At 41.9% G+C, this 22,838-nt stretch overlaps 1 protein-coding gene across 3 annotated transcripts in view; it reads right to left on the reverse strand.

Annotated features, from left to right (window-relative positions):
* TFPI (tissue factor pathway inhibitor) overlaps window positions 1-22,838 on the reverse strand; it is a 100,888-nt gene that overhangs the window by 5,478 nt on the left and 72,572 nt on the right. For 2 of the 3 annotated variants that reach the window (XM_019523067.1, XM_019523066.1), the window contains 3 exons: window positions 12,131-12,169; window positions 6,757-6,933; window positions 5,627-5,710 (listed from right to left, as the gene is read on the reverse strand). In XM_019523067.1, the coding sequence (XP_019378612.1) occupies window positions 5,627-5,710; window positions 6,757-6,933; window positions 12,131-12,169 (300 nt within the window). The remainder of the gene's footprint in view (window positions 1-5,626; window positions 5,711-6,756; window positions 6,934-12,130; window positions 12,170-22,838) is intronic. The other variant, XM_019523069.1, reaches the window with a different exon arrangement.

Raw genomic sequence — 22,838 nt, forward strand, 5'->3', positions numbered from 1 at the left:
CCTAAACATTTACTAATAAAAGTCAATCTGTTCCTAGCCTGTGAGCCTGCTGCCAGCATGGGGCTGCTCTGCTTTGGCTCAAACTGCTGGTGTCGTGGATGCACATGAGACTCTGAACCAGGGAGCAGCTGACTCCACTATGAACTACGTTGGACTTTATTGCTCCATGTTATTTGAAAGTGTAGCTACACCCCATGTATGGTTTGCGCAACCTACCAGTGCTAATATTGTATGCTACCCTGTGAAAACCTTAAACAAACCTCACAGTACCCCAGAGTGCTGTGGCACCCTGGTTGAGAATCACTGAATTATGAAAATAATCAATTGATTCACTTGAAATAGAGTTAATTTTTAAATGACCTATGCAGAATTATGCTATACAGTGGGCACATGTACATGTGCCTCTATGGCACTGTTGTTACTTCACTGTCATTTAGTACTTTCTTTTGGAAGGTTGCAGCCCTTGGGCCTGGTCAATCGTGCTGGATCTTTTAGCACAAATGAAGCAGTTTTTTTAAACCCAGATTCAGGGGTCAGAAGTTCAATCCTAGCTAATGACAGACTACCATGAGTTATTTAATTATTTGTAATGCTTGGTACTACATCTGTTCCCAAGTTTCTCCACCAAATTTTGTGGATTTACAGACACATTTTCCTAGGGATTCAAAATACATTTCTCCTTTTCTTTCTGCTTGAAAAAAATAAGTACACAAAACACAAAACAGATGCAAGTAGGGAAACGGGGAAAATGGCAATGCACAAACTGCTGTGAAAAGCCCTAAGCAAACAATCTGAAAAAAAATACACATTGAACTACATCATTATTACCCTAGCTTTTAGGACAGATACATAAGATCCCAGGATTTTAATGCAAGGCTTGCTGAAATCTCTGGGTTTCAGTGAGTCTTTCTGTTGACTGCAATGGGCCTAAGACTTTTGGCTTCCTCACTTGTACTCGTCCTCTCTTGTTTATTCCAGCTTCTAACTTCATGTGACTTATAGATTTCATGTGACAATTTCATAAACTGGATTTTCTAAATCTACATTTTTTTTGGCAAAATATGTTTCATTTAGCTTAGCGTTGTGGGATCATGAACAGGAACTGAAGGAATCTATTGGAAGGTACAGAAATGAAAGTTTTTGTGGAGAGCTGGTTGAGAATGTTATAGAAGAACTTTTTCTGCTGGAAAATCTGATTCAATGAAATAAAAACATTCTGTCAGACCATGTCAATTCTATCAAAAGTTTTGAAACAAACCAGACCTTGGCAGCCCATTTGTTGCTAGGCCTAGGACCTGGGACATCCTCCCAACTCTGCAGCTGCTTGCTATTTGGCTCTTCATCTTTACTATTATATTGCTTCCTTAAGAATCTTAAGGTTTGAAGCTAAATTCCTATATTGGTGGGTGGGTATTGGCACAGGTTCATTAGCTATGGCAAGTTATAGTAGGAGAGATGTTTCACCACCTCACCACCCATGGCTCTAATAGGAAGTAAAAGTAGAGTTGGTAAACTCCTCAGTAGTTTTAAAATGCTGCACTTTTCTTCCCTGTATGTTCAAAATCTGCTGCTGTTTACCTGAGGGCTTTTCACCAATCCTATAAATTAAGGAAGGAAACCATATTATATATTGGTGTCTGGAACCTTTATTGGTAGTGAAAAACACATGTTGGTGTAGGAGAGCTTCACTCATAATATCCTTAAATACTAGGGCTGTGAGAAACAGCACCATTTTGTTTCGACTTCTGTTTCAATGTTTTGATGGGACAGGGTTTTATTTGAGTTTCATTTAATTTCAAAACCACTGTTCTGTTTTGTTTTGTTGAAACTGTTTTGCTGTTTCCACGTTTTGCCCATAGGCTATAATGAGAAGCACAAAACTACCTATAACATTGTCATTTCTTACCTGATTAAGATGAAATTTGCAGAAATGGTAGCCCCTTCTGAGACCCTGAAACCTACCAAGTTTTAAGGAGATAGGTGCAAGGGTTTCAGGGAAACTGCACCTCAGGCTGCTGACAAGTAAAGCCTGTGACAGGGGTGACCCTGTGTGTGTGTTAAGATGAAGCAGGGTGAAAACTGAAGGGATGGTAGCCCCTGATGAGGCCATGAAGCCTTCTCAGTTTCAAGGAAATAGGTGCCATGGTTTCTGGGAAACTGCACCTCAGGTTGCTGACAAGCTAAACTTGTGACATGGATGACAGAAAGCAGTCCAGTTCAAACAATGTTTCCTTTTATGTTGTTTTTCCATCCTTCTCCCAGAGCACTGGGATTGGAAGGGACCTCAGGGAAGGATTACAGTCACTGGCCAGCTACACAGTCAATAATGAGAGCACCCCTTCCCCCCTCTTCCCCCTCCTTCTCCTTACTTCAGTTTCTGTTTCCCTGCAGGCAAGCCCAGCTTGAGCTTCGAAACTTGAAATGTTTTGAAACTTTTGAAACGTTTTGACTGCCCTTGTTTCATTCTGAGGCTGTTTCAAAGCCCTTCATTTCATTTAGATTTTGCTGTTTCTAGCTTGAAAAGAGTCAAAACAGTGTCAAACGAAACAATTGGTGAAATTTCACACAACCCTATTAAATACCCCTGTCCAAAGTAGTCTGCCAAGGCTTCCTTCATATTTTTCTCATGACAGCTGTAGGTGTCCACAGAAGTGATTGTTTCTTCAGACGTCTGTGTGGGCTGCTCTGGCTCAATAACCCGTCCACCCTAATGTGCCTTAAATATTGTCCAGGATACATAAAATCATTACTATGCTGTGACAGCCAGTGCACTATCTCGCTTTTAGATTCCACATCCATACATCAGTTACTAAGCCTTTAACAGCTCATTAAACAGCTCCCTCCGGGGGTCCCATGTGCAGTTTCACCAACCAAGGCAGTAGTGGCATGCAAGGTGCTCAGTGGTGGCAGATGACGGAACAAGGAGCAATGGTCTGAAGTTGCAGGAGGTGACGTTTAGGTTAGATATTAAGAAAAGCTCTCTCACTAGGAGGCTAGTAAAACACTGGATCAGGTTACCCAGAGAGGTGGTACAATCTCCATCCTTGGAGGCTTTCAAGACCCAGCTAGACAAAACTTCGACTGGGATGATCTAGTTGGGGATAGTCCTGCTTTGAGCAGGAGGTTAGATTAGGTGACCTCCTGAGGTCCCTTCCAACCCTAACTTTCTTTGATTCTATGGTAAGAGGTGATGCTCATCCCATTTATTTCAGTGGAAGTCACTTCCTACTCTTCATCATGGTGAACAGGCTCAAGAGTCCTTATAACCCTGATGCACATTTCCATGCCATCTAGAGATGGGGATAAATTCTCTTGGAGGTTCATGCCACATAGTGTAAATGGAGAAGCAGTCCCTTCTCGTATATATTCAGATACATGGTGACTTGCATGGAGGAAAAGGCACACAAAGTTCTGAAAGATGAGGCCTGTGCCTTCTCAGAGATTGTTTCATGATGGTTGATTGTCTGACCCCAGCCCATGAAAAAAAGCTTGCACTGAAAAACAGTCATGTGGTTGACATAGGAAAAGTTCCAGTAGAGTTGTAACAGCAAGACACGAAAGAACTATAAGAGAGCCCATGGTGGTGCTACATGGTCAGTTCCTGAAGGAGACTGTTGTGGTTGTTCTCTGTGCCATTGATTGTCTAGGAAGGGGTTTTTGACCTTTTTTAACAAGTGTACTCCCTCTGTCTCAAAGTTGTAGCTCATGTACCCCTTTATATTAAAATTATTTATAGATGCTGAGCATGTGTACCCATATGTGCACCCTCCTGCCTTACCTTAGGTAAGTCTGTGGGGGAAGGGAAAGGGCCATGGTGGGGTGCAGATTAAGGCCCCTGTGGTGAGGGAGGGAGTGGGGCACAGACAGGGACAGTGGGTGAATAGGGCCCTGGCCAGACTGGATTGTGGGACAATTGGAGCCTGGGTGGCTCATCCAGGGGCATGGGGTGTGCTCCTGCTGCTGCACACACCCTGGCAATGGCTTGAGGGGCACATGCCCTGCTTATCTATGTGCGGGGCAGAGGCAGTTGCCACTATGCTCTGGGCTTTGAGCGCCACTGCAGCTGCCCCAGGAACAATGCGACACCATGTGCTTCCCACCACTGGGGAGGCAGGGGGTGCGGTGCAGCCCGGTGGTGGCAGGCACGTGGCATCGCACCACTTCTGGGGCAGCTGCAGTGGCATGCAAAGCCCAGTCTGCAATGGCAGCTGCCTCCACCCACGCACAGATTGGGGGGGCAGGTGCCTTCCGGGCCTCTGCCAGGGTGTGCATAGCAGTGGGAGACCCCTGGTACTCCCTACCACCTTTTTAAGTACCCCTAGGGATATGCAAGTATGTGGAAGTAATGGGCTCAGAGTATGAAACTGCTTGGCCTCAAACTCTCAGAGCACACTACAGTACATATTCTGAAGGTTCTGGGTAAGGACAGCCACAAGTCACACTGCTATACCTGCTCAAGTGATATCTACTTGGGGCCAAGTAACAATCATAACCTCCTTTGGAGTAATTAGGCAGAACGGGATATACTTGTTACAATTCCTGCAAAAAAAATTCTGAAGTAAAGGCTTGTGTGCCCCTTAATATTTTCAGCAACTGAGGTGCCATCTAATGCTATGAACTAGTAGCCAAAATAATATCATAAAAGCTGACTTTCCAACCACCAGTTAAAATCATCACAGCGATAACATTGCATAACCAAATTGCATTAATAAATCTTGACAGGCAGAGATCATTGGTTGGGGCAGTATTCCATCCACCATTTTATAGTAAATGTCAAACACAGAAAGTTTAATGAATTCATTAGCCATCACCCAACTCCAGTAAGTACATTTGAGTGCAAGGGCAGAAGGTCATCAGAACGATTTCCAATTGTTAGGTATTTTCTCTCAAACAACAGTGGCTCAAAAAAATGCTATGTCTGGACTTTATTTATCTTTCAAAGCCTAAACAAATATTCTCAGAGACCCTCTAGTGCTCATTTCCAGCTGTGGAAATGAGTCAAGATCTAATGTCAGAGATGAAGATCCTGATTTTTATTTGCATTACATTTATTTTATACCATTCACAATGTAAAAATGCATTTAAGTGGATGCAGATGTAATTCACACCCAGTTAACTGACTCTCACTTTGCACTGCTTGGTGCAAAGTGGCCATAGTGTAATTAAAACTTCAGTCTAATGAACAAAATGGCACAGATTCCAGTTATGGCCCTTTTGGATGATCTGATGACTGAAAAGAGCTGTAATTCAGCTGCAAGTCAAATCACCAATGGAGAACTCCTTAGGAATAAGGGAATTACAAGGGGGCCCTGTGCCTTTGGGCTCCCTCATCCTTTGTATGTCAGCAGCATGTTGAAGGAAAAAAACCCATGGAGATAGAGGATTAGTGAAGTGGAATCCCAGAGCTTCCTGAAAGCATCCATCTCTAAGTGGTATTTCCCTTTCCTCTGCCTTTTCTGCAGAGCTCTCTCCAGTGTAGCAGAGAATCATTATCTGAGAGACTGGACAGGAAAGGGCAAAGCCAAGAACTCTGCATATGCAGAAGGCTGATACCCATGTATCACTTGCACACAAGCTGTCATCTCCATCTATTTTTACCAATGCAAACTCAAAAGGACATTCTTACCAGGAGACCTGGGAAAGTTATTGGGCTTTAACTCTGAGGACTTTCTGGGAAGTGCTATGTCCTGGTCATCTTGCATTGAAATAACTGAAAGGAAAAAAAACTGATTAACTTTCAAAATATTAGTAACACTGGAACTGAGCATTTAGGTTTTGTGTTGGTAACATTCTAGTCAGTACAGATCTACCACTCCTTTCAAAAATATATTACTGACCACTAATTTAGCTACACAGCTCAGTCTATTATTATTAACCAGACCATCAGTCAGCCCAAAGAAGGCCCACATGGATAAGAAGAAGCCAGACAAAGGTATATGGCTCACTAAGATAGCTACTGGCCTAGATGGGAGCAGAGCCCTGACTTCTAGCCTGCCTCAGGGGCAGAAACTTTCCAACTTCCAACAAATATTAAATGCAAGGTGTAGTGGGCCAGCTTCAAAAGGGGTCTGGATAAATATGACCTGGTGGTTAGAGCACTTTGCCAGGTAGCCAGAGATACATGTTCAAACCTTTGCTAGGTGAGGGGGGCCTAGAACCTTGGTCACCTGTTCTCTAGGCCAGTACCCTAACAACCTCAATTACTCAACCAGAAGTTGGGAAGACTGTCTTCTTCCTCACTTCCAGCAGGTATGCATGCAGGTATGCAAAATAGAATCTAAATCCGTGCCTATGTGCCAAGAGTTACAGCTACAAATCTGTGTCTGAGCCTTTTAAATTTATAAATTAAAATAGGTTTAAGTCCTCAGTCTGTAAGTTGCAGTATGAGGCTTTGACTCTTAGCAGTAAGCCATATTTTCATTAAATGAATTTAAGAGATAAACCAATAATTTTTAAATTACAGTTTCTAACCAAAAACAGGTACATTGTACATCTTTAATAAGTATTTACTAGAATATTTAAAAAGAAAAAATGCAAGCAATTAATTAATATATGATAGACGAGAGCATCAAGATTTCTGTTAGATTCACTGCCACTGAGAAGTTGCAAATGACTAGCAATACGTTTGGTTTGTTTTCATTTAAATTTCTGATATCTAAATGGGGTGACTTATTTCAGTTGTCTTACATTTCTGCAAATACATCCCAAACATATATTCTTAAAACAGAAATTAAATTACAAAACAAAGAAACTTACAGCTGTCCTGGCAGGTCCTCTGGCAATCTTCTAAGGACCAAAAGTTGTTCTGATTTCCTAGGCACCCACCATACCAGAATTTTTCACACAGTCTTGAATCTTTGTTATAGAAAAACCTGGGAATATACCCTCGGCAGATTCCAGCATCTTGCTCCAAGAAACAGTACTTGGGTTTTTCTGCTGAAAAGTAATAATTGATGAAGTGGATCAAAACTGTATCAAAACAGAAAGAACTTTTAAAAAGAAGTCTGTATCTTCAGGCTAGAGAAAAAAGTCTGACAAAAAGAAATCACATTGGCCCAAAATAGGCAAACTGTTCCTGTTGCTTGTTCCTCTCTTGCCATGAAGATGTATGTACTTTATGATTGGAAGCTTGAGAATGAATAGCCTCTTTAATTGTTAACCTATAGGAGAAGTTCTTATTAAGAATAGAATTGACTCTTCCTTTAAAATAAAGAACAGTAGCTTCATTGTATTTGTATTAATTACAAATTACTGTTTGATATCTGTGTTACCTCATTTAATGTGGGAGTTATAGACTCAAGGAGGGGTTATAAGAAAGGCAAAACAAAGAGAAAAAAATTCTAAGACTGTATCTCATCTTGCAAGTTCATCTAATATACAAGGGGGCAGGAAATCAGAAAGTGGAACACTTATTTTAAGTATCAGTGTTTGATTTCAGTTCCTAGTGAGTGATACTTGATTGTGAGAGCAAAACAAACCAAGGCAAGCTAAGAAATTCACAGCAGGCCAGATCCTATTTCACCTCACATGCCTAAACCTAAGTGGTGCATACACAGCACATAACTACAGTTTTTGGCACTTAGTACAGCTTGCAAATCAGCACTGGCTATAGTATGGCAATGAGCATGTTCACTAGGGATCTGGCCTGGGGAAATAGAATCACATAGATGCATGCTTGAGGCTGGACAAAAATTACAAGTAGCTGGGGTGAAGGTTAGTAGTACTACTAGGCTGGTATACTCACTTTGGGAGTTGGAGACACAAGCAACTAGGCTCCCTTCAGCCAGAGGGAAATTGAATCTACATCTCCAGTTTTGGAGCAAACCATCAGACTACAGGCCTGACATTGTCCAGAACCATATCCAATCCTCCTTTAGAAGCTGACCCACTGCCTTCCAAACAAGGAAGATAAGTCAGGTTAGAAAGACATATACAAGCCAGAGGGTGAGATGCTGCCCTGGAAGGAAGAAGACCCTGAGTCCTAACTCGGGCGTCAGGTGTCAACGGCTCAAAAATTCCCTACTCTGGTTTCCCAAGGTGCTGTGGGCCAGCTTCAAGCGTGACATGGGCAATACATGGCCTGTGGTCTGTTGGTTACAGCTAGCAAGAAGGAGATGTAGGTTTAAACCCGTACTGCGTGAGGAAAGTGCATAGAGCTTGGCTATGCTACTCCTTGGGCAAGTGCCCATTCTACTAAGATGTTGGCAGGAGGAACGTCTTCCCCCTCAGGAGATGTAGACACACGGCAATTCTATTTCTCCAAAGGAGGAACTAAAATCCTAAACTCTGTACTTATGCCAAAAACTTACATGCTGTTGAAGTGGCATGTATGTAGGCTGGTTAGGCATTAGCAAAATAAGATCTGGCCCATAGTGTAGTTTGATATAGACACCTAAAAACACATTATCATGGGCAACAGAAATGAAACTCATGGCACAACTGTAGATTTTCAGATCATTTACCTTTCTTTAAATAAAAAAAGAAACAAAATTACAGCAGTCCATACTTGTGTTCCTTGTGTTCTCAGGTACATGTGCATTTTGGCAGCTCTTCTGAATTGTGAGTTATATACCTCATTAATTAGTCAATCATATAAAACATTGTGTGTGAATGTGAACAATGAAATTGGATCCATCTGATCTACTGAGAACCGAAGAGACAGACAGTCACTCAGATAAATCATTCTGTATTTTTTTCTGCAATAACAGAAGCCTCAGAGAAGGTTCTTCAAACAAATGGTACAGAATATTTCAAAGCAATCTGCATCAAGGAGGATAGGTGAACTATATGGGGCAGATTGTAGAATTATGTATATAACTTAAAACAGCTGCTATGCATTTTAGAAAAACACTTGAAATTTTGTATTAAAATGTGCTCTTGTGATGAAATGAAACCTAGTATATAGAGTTTGGCTCACAGCTTTTTTCTTTTTATAACTGGCTTTCATAAGCTTTTAAAGACTAGGGTTATGAAGGATAGGGTCACAGTACCTTAACTATAATGGTATGTACACATGCTAGCATTATACACTTAAGGAGCCATTGTTCTTTCCTGAGATCCAATGTCCAAGAATGTGTTACCAGAGATACAGTAAACATGTAATGCTGTTGATTATTAGCTGCAAAAGCTGAGTTTTTTTCAGGTTATTTTCTAGATCTTAAAGGAAATATTGCAAAATTTCTGTAGGATTTGCAGAAAATCAACTTGACATTTTAATTCATTATTTCATATTCTTATTTTTAGATATTTTTAAAGAAAGAAATAGAAGTCACAAGATTGGCTTAAACATTACCACAATGTCAATTAGAAAACATATGATATCAGAGTGGATTAGTACAAAATAATATCCTGCCTGTATATGAACACTCTAAAATATCTTCCCATTTTCATCCCAAATTGTGTGTTCAGGTGGAGGGAAAAGGAATAAAAATGTACAGGCACTTACTAGTAGGAGTAGGTCTTACTAGTGAAGTAAAATACTGACTTTTATGATCTTTAGGAAACTGTTGTCTATTATAACTGTCCCAAAAAGCTCTTCAGTGCACTAAAACACTGGGTATTAATTATGTAGGAAGAAAAAAACCTGTCCCCCTATATAGTGCAAAAATATTATGGTTTTTCCCACCTGTCTAGTATGATGGTTCATCAGATTGTATTAGATATTTCTCTGCAACAAATTAATGGGTATTTTCAGTGCAAGAGTAATGTTGTAGCCATGCAGGCCCAGAAATTATGAGAGAGGCAAGGATTTCTTAGGATGATATCTTTTATTGGACTGACTATGTAGTTGGGATAGAGTTAGACAAACTTTTGAAATCTTGTCTAGCTCTGTCCAAATCACATAGTCAGATTTCATAGACATTAGGGCTGGAAGGGACCATCATCAGGTCCATCCCCTTGCCCAAAGGGTAGGAAGTGAGCTAGAGTCAAAGGATCCCAGCAAGATAAGCATCCAAACATTTCTTAAAAGAATCCAGAGTAGGGGCTTGTACCACCTCTGGGGGTAGCCTATTCTAGGCCTTGGAGGCTTAGGCAGTAAAGAAGTTTTTCCTTATGTCCAGCCTAAAATGGTCTTGAAGGAGTCTGTGACCATTGGACCTCATCATCTCCTGGGGTGCTCTGGTGAACAGGTGTTCCCCCACGTCCCGATGCGCACTCCTTAAGTACTTATAGGTTGCCACCAAATCACACCTGAGCCTTTGCTTCTCTAGGCTGAAGCATCCCATGGCTCTCAGCCTCTCCTCATAGGGCCTGTTCTCTTGCCTTCTGATCATGCACATGGCTCTCCTCTGGACCGTCTCAAGCTTCTCCATGTCCTTTTTGAATTGTGGAGCCCGTAATTGGATGCAATACTCCACTGCGGTTTCACCAAGGCTGAGTACAATGGAAGGATGACTTCCTGAGACTCGCTTGAGAAACATCAATGGATGCGAGCCAGAGTTCTATTCACTTTACTGGCTATGGTATCACATTGGAGGCTCATGTTCATCTTGTGGTCAGTCATGTCCCTCAAGTCTCTTTCAGCCATAGTGCTAGCGAGTGTAGCACTGTCAAGCCTATCAGTGTGATGTGGGTTCCTGCCCCCCCGCAAGGTGGAACACCTTGCATTTCTCCGTACTGAATGCCATCAGGTTTTCGTATGTCCACCTTGCAAGCCTACCAAGGTTGGCCTGGATAACCAGCCTATCCTCAAGGGTGGACGCTCTTCCCCAAAGTTTGGAGTTATCAGCTAACTTAGCCAGTTCACTTCTGACACCAGAATCCAGATAATTTATAAAGATGTTAAAGAGTACAGGTGTGAGAACAGAGCCTTGGGGGACACCACTGGTCACTGAATGCCATGTTGATTCAGTTCTGTCAACTACCACTCTCTGGGTCTGACCTCGGAGCCAGTTCCCCAGCCATCAGACAGTAGTGTAGCCGAGGCCGCAGTTGGCCAATTTTTCCATGAGGACATCATGGGACACCAGATCAAAGGCTTTTTTAAAGTCTAGATATATGATATCAACCCCTTCCTCTTTGTCCAGGTGATATATCACCTTAGAATATTGCCTCCAGCTAGCCTATTGAGAGTGGTTTCTTTGATAATTTTTTCCAAGATTTTTCCAGGGATTGAGGTCAAACTGATTGGCCTGTAATTCTCCAGGTCTTCCTTCCTCCTTTTCTTGAAGATAGGCACCACATTGGCCATCTTCCAATCTTCAGGTACTTTGCCCGAGTGCCACAAGTTGTCAAATGTCCTTGCCAGTGGCCGCATTATGATGCCTGCCTGTTCATTAAGCACTCTTGGGTGCAATCTGTCCGGACCAACTGATTTATGGGTGTCCAGCCTCTCAAGGTGTTCCTTCAGTAGGCCAATACCCATGATGGGTGTATATTCACCCTGCCCTGGCCATCCCACATCATGTTAGGCAGGGCGGTCCCTATGGGCTGATGAAAAACCAATGCAAAGTATTCATTCCAAGTCATTCCAATAAAATATATTACCCTAAAAAATCCTTGCTTCTGGGTACATTCAGGCTCACAATGAAGGAGACTTGCAATTCTGGACCACTGGCAGAAAGCGTGTTTGATTTTAGGATCTTGAACTGTAAGATGTTAGACAGCTTGATGAAACTGTATCATTAAGCCACTAGTTCCTAACATTTATTATGTCTTAGCTGAAAGCTCAATACTCTGAACCATTAGACACAAAATCTTCTATAATCCTGGCTACATAAGCATTAATCACAAGATTAAAAAAACAACTATTGTTGCCTCACATTCCAACATGCTGGCAGCAGAAGTATTTGTGTGATACTGAAAGCATGTTAAAATTACATTAATACACTGGTCAGATACATTATTTCAGACTCCCTTCTGAGTCTGATACCCTTGCAGTTCTTGAAGGAGCAGAATAAACAATTTAATTTAATTTATAAGTGAGAAAATTGCCAAAATGACTACTGGGTTTGGCAGCCATGCTTGTACTAGATCCTCTGAAAGAGTAATAGTGAAAGAAGTCTAGTGAATACACTGCTTCAGCCTGAGGTTATTGCTCAGACCAGGAGAGATTCTGGAGCATTACAAATGACCTACCAAAAAGTGTGATTCTCTTTGTCTCAGACTTGTTCTCAAATATAAAAATTACCTGTGTTAAATTTTCCTTTCTTTTTCTTCATCGGGTGATCTACAATAAAAACAAACCAGAAAAAAAAGTTAACAAAAGCTGACTATCAAACAAACCATATTCAGTGTAAGGCTCTGAGATGATTAAAGTGCTGCCCTGGGGGCAAAGTGAGAAGAGTAGAACTAACACTCTTCCATCTTCTCTTTATTATGGAAATTTGCTAACACTAGCCATATCCACACATGGTGTGGATGTTTGGTTCCCAGGGAACAACTACTTGTTCCCAGGGAATGCCTGTGCCATGTGCCATCTGGTGCACAGCAAGTTACCATGGGGTAGTAGGGGAGGCTGGGGCAGCACTGGGCTGACCCCAGGAGCCTTACCTGGGGCCCTCCTGGGACTGCAGCACTGGTGATTCTGCTGTGCAGAATCTGGCTGGCAGCCACATCATGGCTCTGGGAGGCCCAGCTTTGCTTTTGAGTGGTCCATGCTGCCCGTGTGTGTGCTGCTTTGCTTTTTCTCTCTATGGGATTTTTTCTTCAGGGGTCAAAAAAACCCTCTGTGCTGCTCCCTTGCAGTGCAGAGAACAAGTGAATGTGTGGTATGTGGCACCACAGATGTGTCTGTGGCACCATATACTGCACAACCACGCTTATCTGGATGCGGCTACCGGTTCAGCTTCACTGATGTGGGAAGACTTGTGATAGTTGAGTCACTTGTGACATTTAAGTACCAGAGATAATAAAATTCTAACTCAGTTGATGTCAAGGATGAAAGTGATCGTGGAACCAGGATTCTGTCAAGTCATTTAACTTTGCCCAGTACGGGTTTTATAAACAGGATGCTGAAATGTCATTGACATCAGTGATCATATTGCAAGCTACAAACATTGTTGCTAGAAGTGGAGCTCAGCCAGATTTAACAAATCAAGGCTTTAGAGTTCTGACATGTGCCCTTCTCTTCACGCAGCCAACTCTACCATGCTGTATAATGCCATCATATGTTTTGGCAAGATCATAAATTGTGGCTGTTGGCAAAGAAATATAGAAGTCTGTCACTTCTAACATATGATTTTCTGTATTCTGTTTCTAATTCTAACACATTTGTAACAATCAGCAAAAGCTGCAGGCTGAAAGTTTTCAGTTCCACAAAACAAAATACTTGGAGATATTTTGTATAAGGGCTGAACAGGCACTATTGCTATGGTAATTTTATGATGATGTTCTGGGACATAAAGAAGGTGGTGATTTTCATTTGTTACATTACCCAAGTAATTTACATGCTTCAGAACCTCATGCCCAACAAAGTGAAAATAAAGAAATATAAAGGAAAGCATATGTATTTCCAAGAAAGGTCAGAGGTGAGACACTAGAAAAATCTTAGCTTTTGACTCTAGATAAGCCTTCCAACAACATCTTTTGAAACTCATCTAGAAGCATAAGCTATAACAAAATTTGTTAGGCATTTCAGAGCTGAAGTATTAAATTACCTTTGAAAATAAAACTTTGGTTATACTTACAAGTAAATTTTCTATGCCCAGCAGTGGTGCCCCTCCAGGACACTGCACTGCTCCATGCAGAATGCCTCCTACTCTGGAAGCAGTGTAGCCAAGTATGGGCAGTACTCCAGGCAAGCTAAGTAGCACTGCTGAGAGACAGTACAATTATTCCATCTTCATGCCAATTTCTCTGCTTTCTGTGCTTGAGTGCCCCAATGCCGGGCATGATAAGTTTGCTATATGGCAACGATCTTAGCTTACTAATGCAGATAGATGTCACAAAGCTGAACAGAATAACAACTAAATCCTACTTAAATTACCTTTAAAATTATGAGCTGGAGTCACTTTGAAAAGGGCTTAAGTTCCTTGTCTAACTGAGGAGACTGAGGGCCAGAATTTTAAGGGCATCTAGGTACATAACTCCCATTAATTTTAGTGAAAGTTTGGTGGTAATTTTTCAGAAAACAAGATGTCCATTTAGTCCTTAGTCCATTTTAAAGGCATTTAAACATTGCTAGGTGGGAAGTATTTCCTTGGCCAGAAAACACAGAAGGCAAACCGCTGTTATAAAACCTTTATGCAACTGTGTTACAACATCAGAAATTTTCTGCTTCAAGATCTGAAACACATGAATGTTCTTTCTAGCCAGGGACACTTTTCAGCACAGTTCTCCAAAAGTGGTATAGTTTTGAGTCATTGTGCAAGTCAGAATTAGGCCTGTGAGAACCAGGAAAAGTACTCATAAACACATTCACTAAATCAGAATGATTTGATAGGATTGAACTAAAATGATCTAATCCAGGAACATTAATGCAAACATCTTTTGCATGTCAACAGAGGATTTAATTTGTAGTCATGCACAACCAGGCATTGCCTCAGGATAATCCCCTAGTTCATATGATTAAGTATAAAAATTGTACTGTGTGATTTGGTGAAAAGTGTATGAAGTAATAGGTACACACTCATTTATACAAACTGCTTTTCAGACAATTATGAATAATAAATAAAATATTGATTGGTTCACACAGAGAGTATGAATTGTCTATGGCTTATTAGCAGCTGGCAGAAGTAAGGTTTTAGCACCTAGGTAGACCAGCCCCACTGAAAGGGGGCAACACAAACTGAGAAATCACTTGTCTAAATGTTTCCTTGACCTTTCTTTCACCTTTACTTATCTATGCCTGAAATTCCTTTCTTGACTCTACCTGCAAGTCTTCTCCTTTAAATTCTTTCTTATAAGATGTCCTTTAAATACTGTTTATAACTAACACTATTATAACTGTTTTAATATTATATATTATAAATAATACATTATTGTATTATACCATATATTTATTATTAATAATATAAATTAGTTCCCTGTGGTTCAGTGTAGAATACTTGCCTGCCACACAGGAGACCTGGGTTTAATTCCTGGATGCTTATACAAATGCAGCCATGGAGGCACCAAATGTCTGGATTCTGTCTCAGTGGCTTAAATGGGGGATGGAAGGTCTGGGCAGTCTCCACTCCTCCAAAAATCCTGCCTATGAATATACATCAAATGTCTGGGTGACCTCTCATGCATGCACCATGATCCAGAAGGATTGATGGATGCCAAACAAACAATATTAATTAATATATATTAATAATATATCAGTTAAAAGTATCTGATAAACATAACCAATTCTTTTTAATAAAGTAAAATAATATTGCAGATATTCTGTGTAAGACATGCATTGTAGCTTCTCCAGTGTCCATTTAGTCCTTTCATACTCAACTTCCACCTATTTCCTGGTCCCCTGACTTGTAAACTTCTTCAGTCCCTAACAGATATCCCAAAGTCTCTTTGTGGAGGTAGACTGCATCAATGGGTTCTTCCACAGTACAGGATTCCACAACCAGGTAACAAACTGCAGATTTGAGGCCTATAACAGTGGTCACTACTACACAAGACACTACGTCACCATAGCAATGTACTCCGTTGCTATAGAGTATTGCTACAGTGATGCAGCAGCTAAAAATAAAAGTGCTCCACCAGCATGGCCCAGTATGGTGTGCTACCGCACTGTCATTTAGTACTTCCAAAGAGAAGTACTAAATGATGGCACAGTAACAACAGCGCCTTAGAGGCACATACAGGCAAGCCCAGTGAGGAAAGGACTAGTTTTTATTTGATCTGTGACGTGCCAGACACATCTTTGATACCACATAAGCAATGACTCGTCTTTGACCTTATGCAGAAATTAAATTTCTACCGGGAAAGTCTCTGCGTGAGTGTATAGATCTTTAGGATTTTTTTTCCCAAAGCAAAAATTAGTGCTCTAGGAGAAAAACATAACTTGGGAACAACTAGGATTAATCACTCCTGGGAAAATTTGCCCAGGGGGAAAGAATGTACAATTTACCCTTCTGAACAAAACCACAGTGCCCAGCATCCCAGGGTCCTTTACAATGTTATGGACCCTTTTTGGAGTCTGCTGTCTGCACAATACAACTGTCATAATCAGAAGTAGACTACTACAAACTGTGACAGAGAAAGCACTTGCTGCTACATGCGAGAGTCTTAACTTTGTTCTTTGCTTTATCTTTGATAAGTTGTCTAAACTTAAAAATATTCTGATTGGGAATATGACTATACAGAAAAGCACACCAGTAATATTGAAAAAAAGCTTAATTGAAAACTTAAGTAATAATTTAATAGGAAAAAAGCCCTCTCTAAAAGATTTTTAATTATCCTTTTTAAACTGAGTAGTTTGTTATATCCCTCCTATAACATTTTATATGATGATTCAAAGATGTTCGTTAAAGATACAATTTCATGTCAGGGATTTATAAGTACACATGTGTGCATATATACACACACAGGTCTCAAACACTCTTTTTTGAATTTCACAATTTATTTTAAGTTCCTTTGTGATTTCTCTTTAATTCAGAAACCAGTTGATTTATAGACTAAGAAAAACTGGTAAAATTACACATTTTAGTAATTAAATAATGCTGTGAGATATTCCAGCTAAGGTGCTAGATTCAACAATGAGATTCATCTTGATTAAATTATACTTGCAAAATTAGATTAAATTAATCAGAGACCCCATGTTTATGGCTGATTGGCATCAGTGGTAAACTTTGGCCAGAACCACTTTATTCAGCTTGTATGCTACCTACTACCATCCCTTATGCTAGCGTAGAAAATAAGGCAATAAAATTGTGGAAAAAATGCCCTATGCTGTGCAATACCAGGCTGCAAGTTCAGTCTCTTTAGGGCATCTTCCATAGGCAACTAACAGCTGCTCTGATTAGACCTGGGGACCAGCTGGGCACACAATGAGACAAATTTGCAGCTGGTAAAAATGAGTTTAGCTCCATTTCAGTCAACTGATCTATGTCAAGTTATGCCAGCTGGGAATCTGGCCCAGTGGGTCTGGAATCAGGAAAGTACAAAGATTAATTTTGTCACCTTTCAAAGCTGTCTCAAGACCTGGGCCAACAGCTTTACCCCATGGAATTTAGGCGGAAGGCCACTATTTTCTTGCTGAATACCTTGATAACAACTTCCTTGTGCAAAATGAAAGGAAAATCCCTACAGCTCCTTACCAATGGAATTTGTTCATTATCACTAAAAATTATCGTCCCTGAGCTGGAATGTATCAGCCTCTCTTTCCTTAATTTATCCCTTCTGTCCTATGGTTTAATTTACAACCCTGAAGTTGAAAACCAACCAACTGTTCCAAAATAATGAGAGGATTGCGTGCTTGCATGCAGTACTGACAGCTGCAAGAAGCAATCCACCCCTGAGCATGATCTGAAAACAGAAGGGAGAAAACACTTTGGCGGTCTAAATTGAAACCTAAACTAGATACCAGTCAAATTGTGCCAGTGCCAGTCTGGTGAGCAGGAAATGAGGAGCTAATCCTCACACTCCAAAACCCTGACTCTTCTGTAGTCAGCATCAAATCAATGAAGGAGTTTTGTCCGCTTTCCACCTCCCTATCCTGATGGGTCCATTATATATACCCTATATGAGCATAAATTCCTACAAATAACAAAAAAAATCTTAATTTTCTAATTAAAAAGAAAAATAGCATTTTACCAGTAAGAAAGAGTTCTTTTAAGGAAGGCTTTCCTCTTCAAATTATTTTGCTAAAGAACAAAGAATATTTATACATTTTTTTAGATGATTCATGGCATGGCATTTGGTTTCAAAGTGTTCCAATTTATACTGCAATTTTCTCTTATTTTAAAGAACATTTAATAACTGTGGAAGGTATTTTTAGATTGATTTTCTACAGGAAAAATATCAATTTAAGCCCCTGATACAAACCCTGTTTAGTTTCATAATGGGACTGCAAAAGAAAAAAATTGGTCTAGAAATACCAATACTTTTTAAACATACAATAGCCATGCCAAATTAATGCTATAATTCGACTCCTTTCTCTTTAAAATTTCTGTTAACACTGTATGAATGATCATACAGAATGGTATCATCTGATGAAAAAATATCTTAGACAAGTAGTTTACACTGGTTGAGGGGGGGGAGGGAGGAATTCTGCTTTTTGATGCATGTGGCGGGGCACTGTTTGTGCCTGCCACTTTAAGACCCTGGAGCTGGCAGCTTCCAGGTGCCTGATTAGGGCAGCCATTTTGGGACCAGGGACTGCCTATATAAACAGAGCAGTTCAGCTGCTAGAGGCCAGGGAACAACATAGCCTGGCTGGAGGGCTGCTGATACCATCTGGTGGTAAGGGAGGAGCTGTAGGGGATAGTCAGGAGGCTCCTGGTCCTGGGCATGACCTAAAACCTCACCCTGCTGGGAGTGGGTGGCCTGGTGGGGCTCCCAGTGGTGCGGGAGCCCCCAGGAAATGCCAGGCCAGTGATCACCCCGGTGAAAGGCCGGTCGGGGCACCTTAACCCCTAGCCCCCACTAATGGGTGGGTAACCCCTTTGTTTGTAAGGCCCTGAGGGCAGACCCTGAGAGAGAGAGAGAGAGAGAGGGGCTAGAGACTTGGACCTGATCGAGAGAGTACCCTCAACTGGCCCATGCTGGGGCCAGGACCAGGACGGTCAAAAGGGCCAGGGGCCCACCACGAGGGATGCGAAGAGCTGAGGGCCTGGGGTTCCGACTGGCCTGGAGGTGGGCCAGGGCTGGTAGCCAAAGGTCCTGGGGGAACCACACCTGAGAGGGGAAAATAGTTTCAGGGAGCTGGATAGCCTGAATGAAGCTGGGATAGGCCACCCGAATGGAGGGATCTTGGAGGGGTCCTGATAGAAGGATTCTGGGGCCCAGTGTGGGGCCGGTGATGACGAGAACATTGAGATGCCATCTGCAAGGCTTGGGCTGAGGTGTAGGGGAGGAATGGAGCCGCAGATAGTGACCCCTGGCATCGGGGCAGTAAATGGACAGCCTCCCACTTAATTAACAGCTTCTAATTAATCAATGAACATCAAAGCGTGGTGGGTGAGAACGCGGGTGGTTAGCTCAGGAACAGGTGGGCAGGCCACAGCGAGATTGGCCCTGAGCAGGTCCCCTGTTACAATGCACAAAACCCTTTTTCAGACTAAAATAGTAACTTTTACACTTTGATGCAGCAAAGTATTTAAGCAGATGCTTCACTCTGAGCCAACAATTGTTCCCTTTCATTTTCTTTTTGTGTAGCAGCACAAACAAAGGATTCCTCTTTACATGCTGCAAGTTTCAACTCTGAACAGAGCAAATATCTGGAAAGATTGACAGAGCAAGCTGCATCAGTGTAGGAAGGAAACATTAGATGTGGGAATGGACTGGGGTATGATGATTCATGTTGGCTGTGTATACTGGATCAAGAGAGTCCAGGCTTCATGTTCATCTGAGTTGAACTCCTGCCCTGCGGTAGATTTTCCTGCCAAGAATAGTCTCACTCCCACATCCAGGAGATTCTTAAAATGATTATCATAAAAAGCAAAGCTAAGAATCACTTGATTTGTATATTTTGTTTGTATGTTAAAAAAATTTGCTTCTTGCATATTTTCTGGACAATTATAGCTACACCCCTTCAACCCAACTACAATGAAAATCCAAGTTGGTGGGTAGGGGAAAAAAAGAATCTAATAGGGACGTGTGTGAGCATGCAACCAAGGGGTGGTCAACCTGTGGCACAAGTGCCGTAAGCGGCACAAGCATTGCACATGGCAGGTGGCTGATCAGTGATCATGGAGAGAACAGGCTGAGAACAGCAGCAGATAGGGCTGGAAGCAGAAATCATAACAGGAAATTGGTCAGTGAGTACAGAGTAGGGAGCAGAAAAAAGCAGATTAGGCAGAGGAAAGAGATTGGAGTGGCACTCAGGAAGAGTGCAGAGCAGCAGAGACTTTCTATGCCTGAAGAAAGGTGACTGTGCCCGAAAGCTTGCTAAGAACTTTTCCCCAACTACTCAGTTGGTTTAATTAAAGATATCACATCTACTCAAAGAAACTTGCCTGAGCTAATTTGTGGCACATCTGCTACATAGTGGGCCTCCATTCATTGAGTTAATTGCCTGGTAAGGTGCATAGAAAGGCTGAAAAAGGATTGTAGTGACGCACTTATTTTTGGGCCAGAACATATGACACATATATGTAACCTACTATTACACAGCTATAAATAAGAAGTGGACATGTGATGTCTAGCTCTATACTGGCATCAGTTATTACCAGGTATCTGAGTTTTCTGTTTGCTTCAGAATAACACAGATTTTATCCTTTAAAGGACAGAAACACAGGAAACTGTGGGTTTCCCCTTGCAGGCTGGCAGAGGTCCAGCCTGAAAGGGGCTGCTTGAGGCTGGGGGGGGAGCGGGAGGAAGATGATCAGTGGCAGAGGGCATCACGTACATGTGCGGGTGCACACATCCACTTGGCAGCCAAGCAGCATGGTGGAGAGCGGCCCCCACAGGTAAGTCTATGGGGGGGCCTAAGCGACACATCAGGAGCAGGTGGGGGGCATAGGCCACACATCATGGGCACATGTTGCCCCAGATTTCTGCACCCACAGCAGGGCATGGGGGTGCAGCCTGGCCACGCTGCCATGGGCAGGACCCTCCTCTGCAGCCCATTGTGTGGGACCCAGTGCAGGTTGGCAGAGTGGGGCAACAAGACTCATTGTAACTGCTGCCAGGACCCCCATTCCAGCCATGCCACCTGCAGTACAAGGAGTAACAGACTGGGGAGGGGACTGTGCTGTCCTTACCTCCTCCTGCCACTAACTACTCATACGCCAGGTTGTAGCTGTACCCCACTGCCATGGCCTGGCCACCACTGCTGCCACCACTCCCCTCAGGTTGCCCATGCTGCCCTCCCTCCCTCTCCCACATTTCTTCTGGGTTAGATTTTGTTTCTGCCAAGATTTCCTCCCTGCAATCACCTTATCTCCCCATCTGCTTCATGGTTTTTCCTTATGGCACTAGCCTTCATTCATTCTCAACATCTTGGGCAGTATTCTCTTCTTTTCTATTCAATATTCTATTCTTATGCATTTCTTTCACGTGACTAAAGCATCCATTTTTCAACTCCCCTGATTTATCATGCTTCTTTAGCAAACATTTCTACCTTAATCTTTTAAAAAATTATCATTAGAAAACTAATTTTTGTAGCTTATAACTGACTGAAATCCCTCCTTATTATAGCCTAAATTTATGAACCATACCAATAAGGATTTGGTAAGCCCTGTACATAATTGATTACAACTTTAGGGATGTTTCTATCCTGCACCAATCTCTTAATGACTGTAAAAATTTCCTTGCAGATTGCAATCTTCTTTTCAGCTCTTCTCAAAGCCTTCCCATCACTGATGGCCGCTGAGCCATGATATGTAAAAATCCATCAGCTACATTTAATGCTTCCTCCTTAAAAGTAACTCTTTTGGTTGTGTGGTACCTTTTTCTCAAGGTAACTGCTGTTTCAGTCTTATCTTCAACACAAGTTCTGTACTCAGGCCCCACATCAAAATGATTTTGTGCTTCTTTAGTATAGTTCAATATTCCATCTTCAATGAACAACAGGGTTTTAATTTCTTTTTCCTTTTTTATCCTTCACATAACTCCTTCCAGAGTCATATTGCTTTCAAGTACTTTACTCCATCACAAATATAGTTACATAAGAAATAATTGCCATATTGGGTTACACCACTGGTCCATTTAGTCCAGTACCCTGTCTCTGACAGTGGCAGGAGTGGATGCCATAGAGGGAGAGTATTGAATCAGATATATGTAGAGTATAGGGGTGTCAGAGAACCTGTGAGCTGGATGTGGTGCCAGTGCTAGAATGGCCCTGTGTGCTGGCTCCAGGGCCACTACAGATCAGGCCCATAGACTGTCCCTGCATGCTGGAGCTAATGCAGGGGCCACAAGCAGCACAAGCTCAGGACTGAACCTGTGCACCTCATGCAGTGTGACACCTGGACCAAGGCCAATGCATTCTACATGCAGCACATGGGGTTGGACACATAGCACTGGGAACCAATCTGTGGTGCACACTTCATGCAGTGTCCCACCAGATCATCAATGCACACTTTCTCTATGGCGAATCCAGATTGGGCCCACAGACCTGATTCGGTGCTTGCTCCATGCTGGCTCTGTAAGCGAGCCTGGATTGAAGCCAGTGCACACTGCACACAGTATACAGTGGTCTTGGGACATTTGGTCTAGGGACTGCATTGCATGATGTGCCCACACTACATAAACCTTGAGAGTTGCCTCTGATGCCTGGGGATGGTCTGTGGGTCTGATCCAGCTCCATGCCCTTAATCTAGAATGATCTTTCCCCTACTCATTACCCTCCCTTGCATCCACCATTATTAGTGTAAAGATGCCAAAGAAAACATTTCCAAACATTCTGCACAACAGCTATTAATTGATCTATCCTCCATGAATGTATCTAGTCCCTTTCTGAAACTGGCTATGCTATCTGCCTCTACAACGTTCTGTGGTAATGAATTCCACAAGTTAACAAGACATTGCATAAAAAAGTAGTTTCCCTTGTTAGTTTTAAATTTGTTTCTTACTAATTTCAGTGGTTGCTTCCTGTAGGCATGTGCCTGCTTTTCTGGAATCAAAAGTGAATGTCTATTCACTTGCTTGTCGGTTCAATCTACACACTTTCAACTAACCTGTGAAGATTGAATTGATTCAGCCTCAGGCTTTTTGACTATCTGTACATAGCCATAGTGTTCTGGAACTTGGTGAATAACAGTTACCTATTAACTCTGTCCACATTCCTCATGATTTTATAGACTTCTATC

Source organism: Gavialis gangeticus, unplaced genomic scaffold (assembly GCF_001723915.1).
Source record: "Gavialis gangeticus isolate Ggan-Ray unplaced genomic scaffold, GavGan_comp1, whole genome shotgun sequence".
NCBI classification, from domain to species: domain Eukaryota; kingdom Metazoa; phylum Chordata; order Crocodylia; family Gavialidae; genus Gavialis; species Gavialis gangeticus.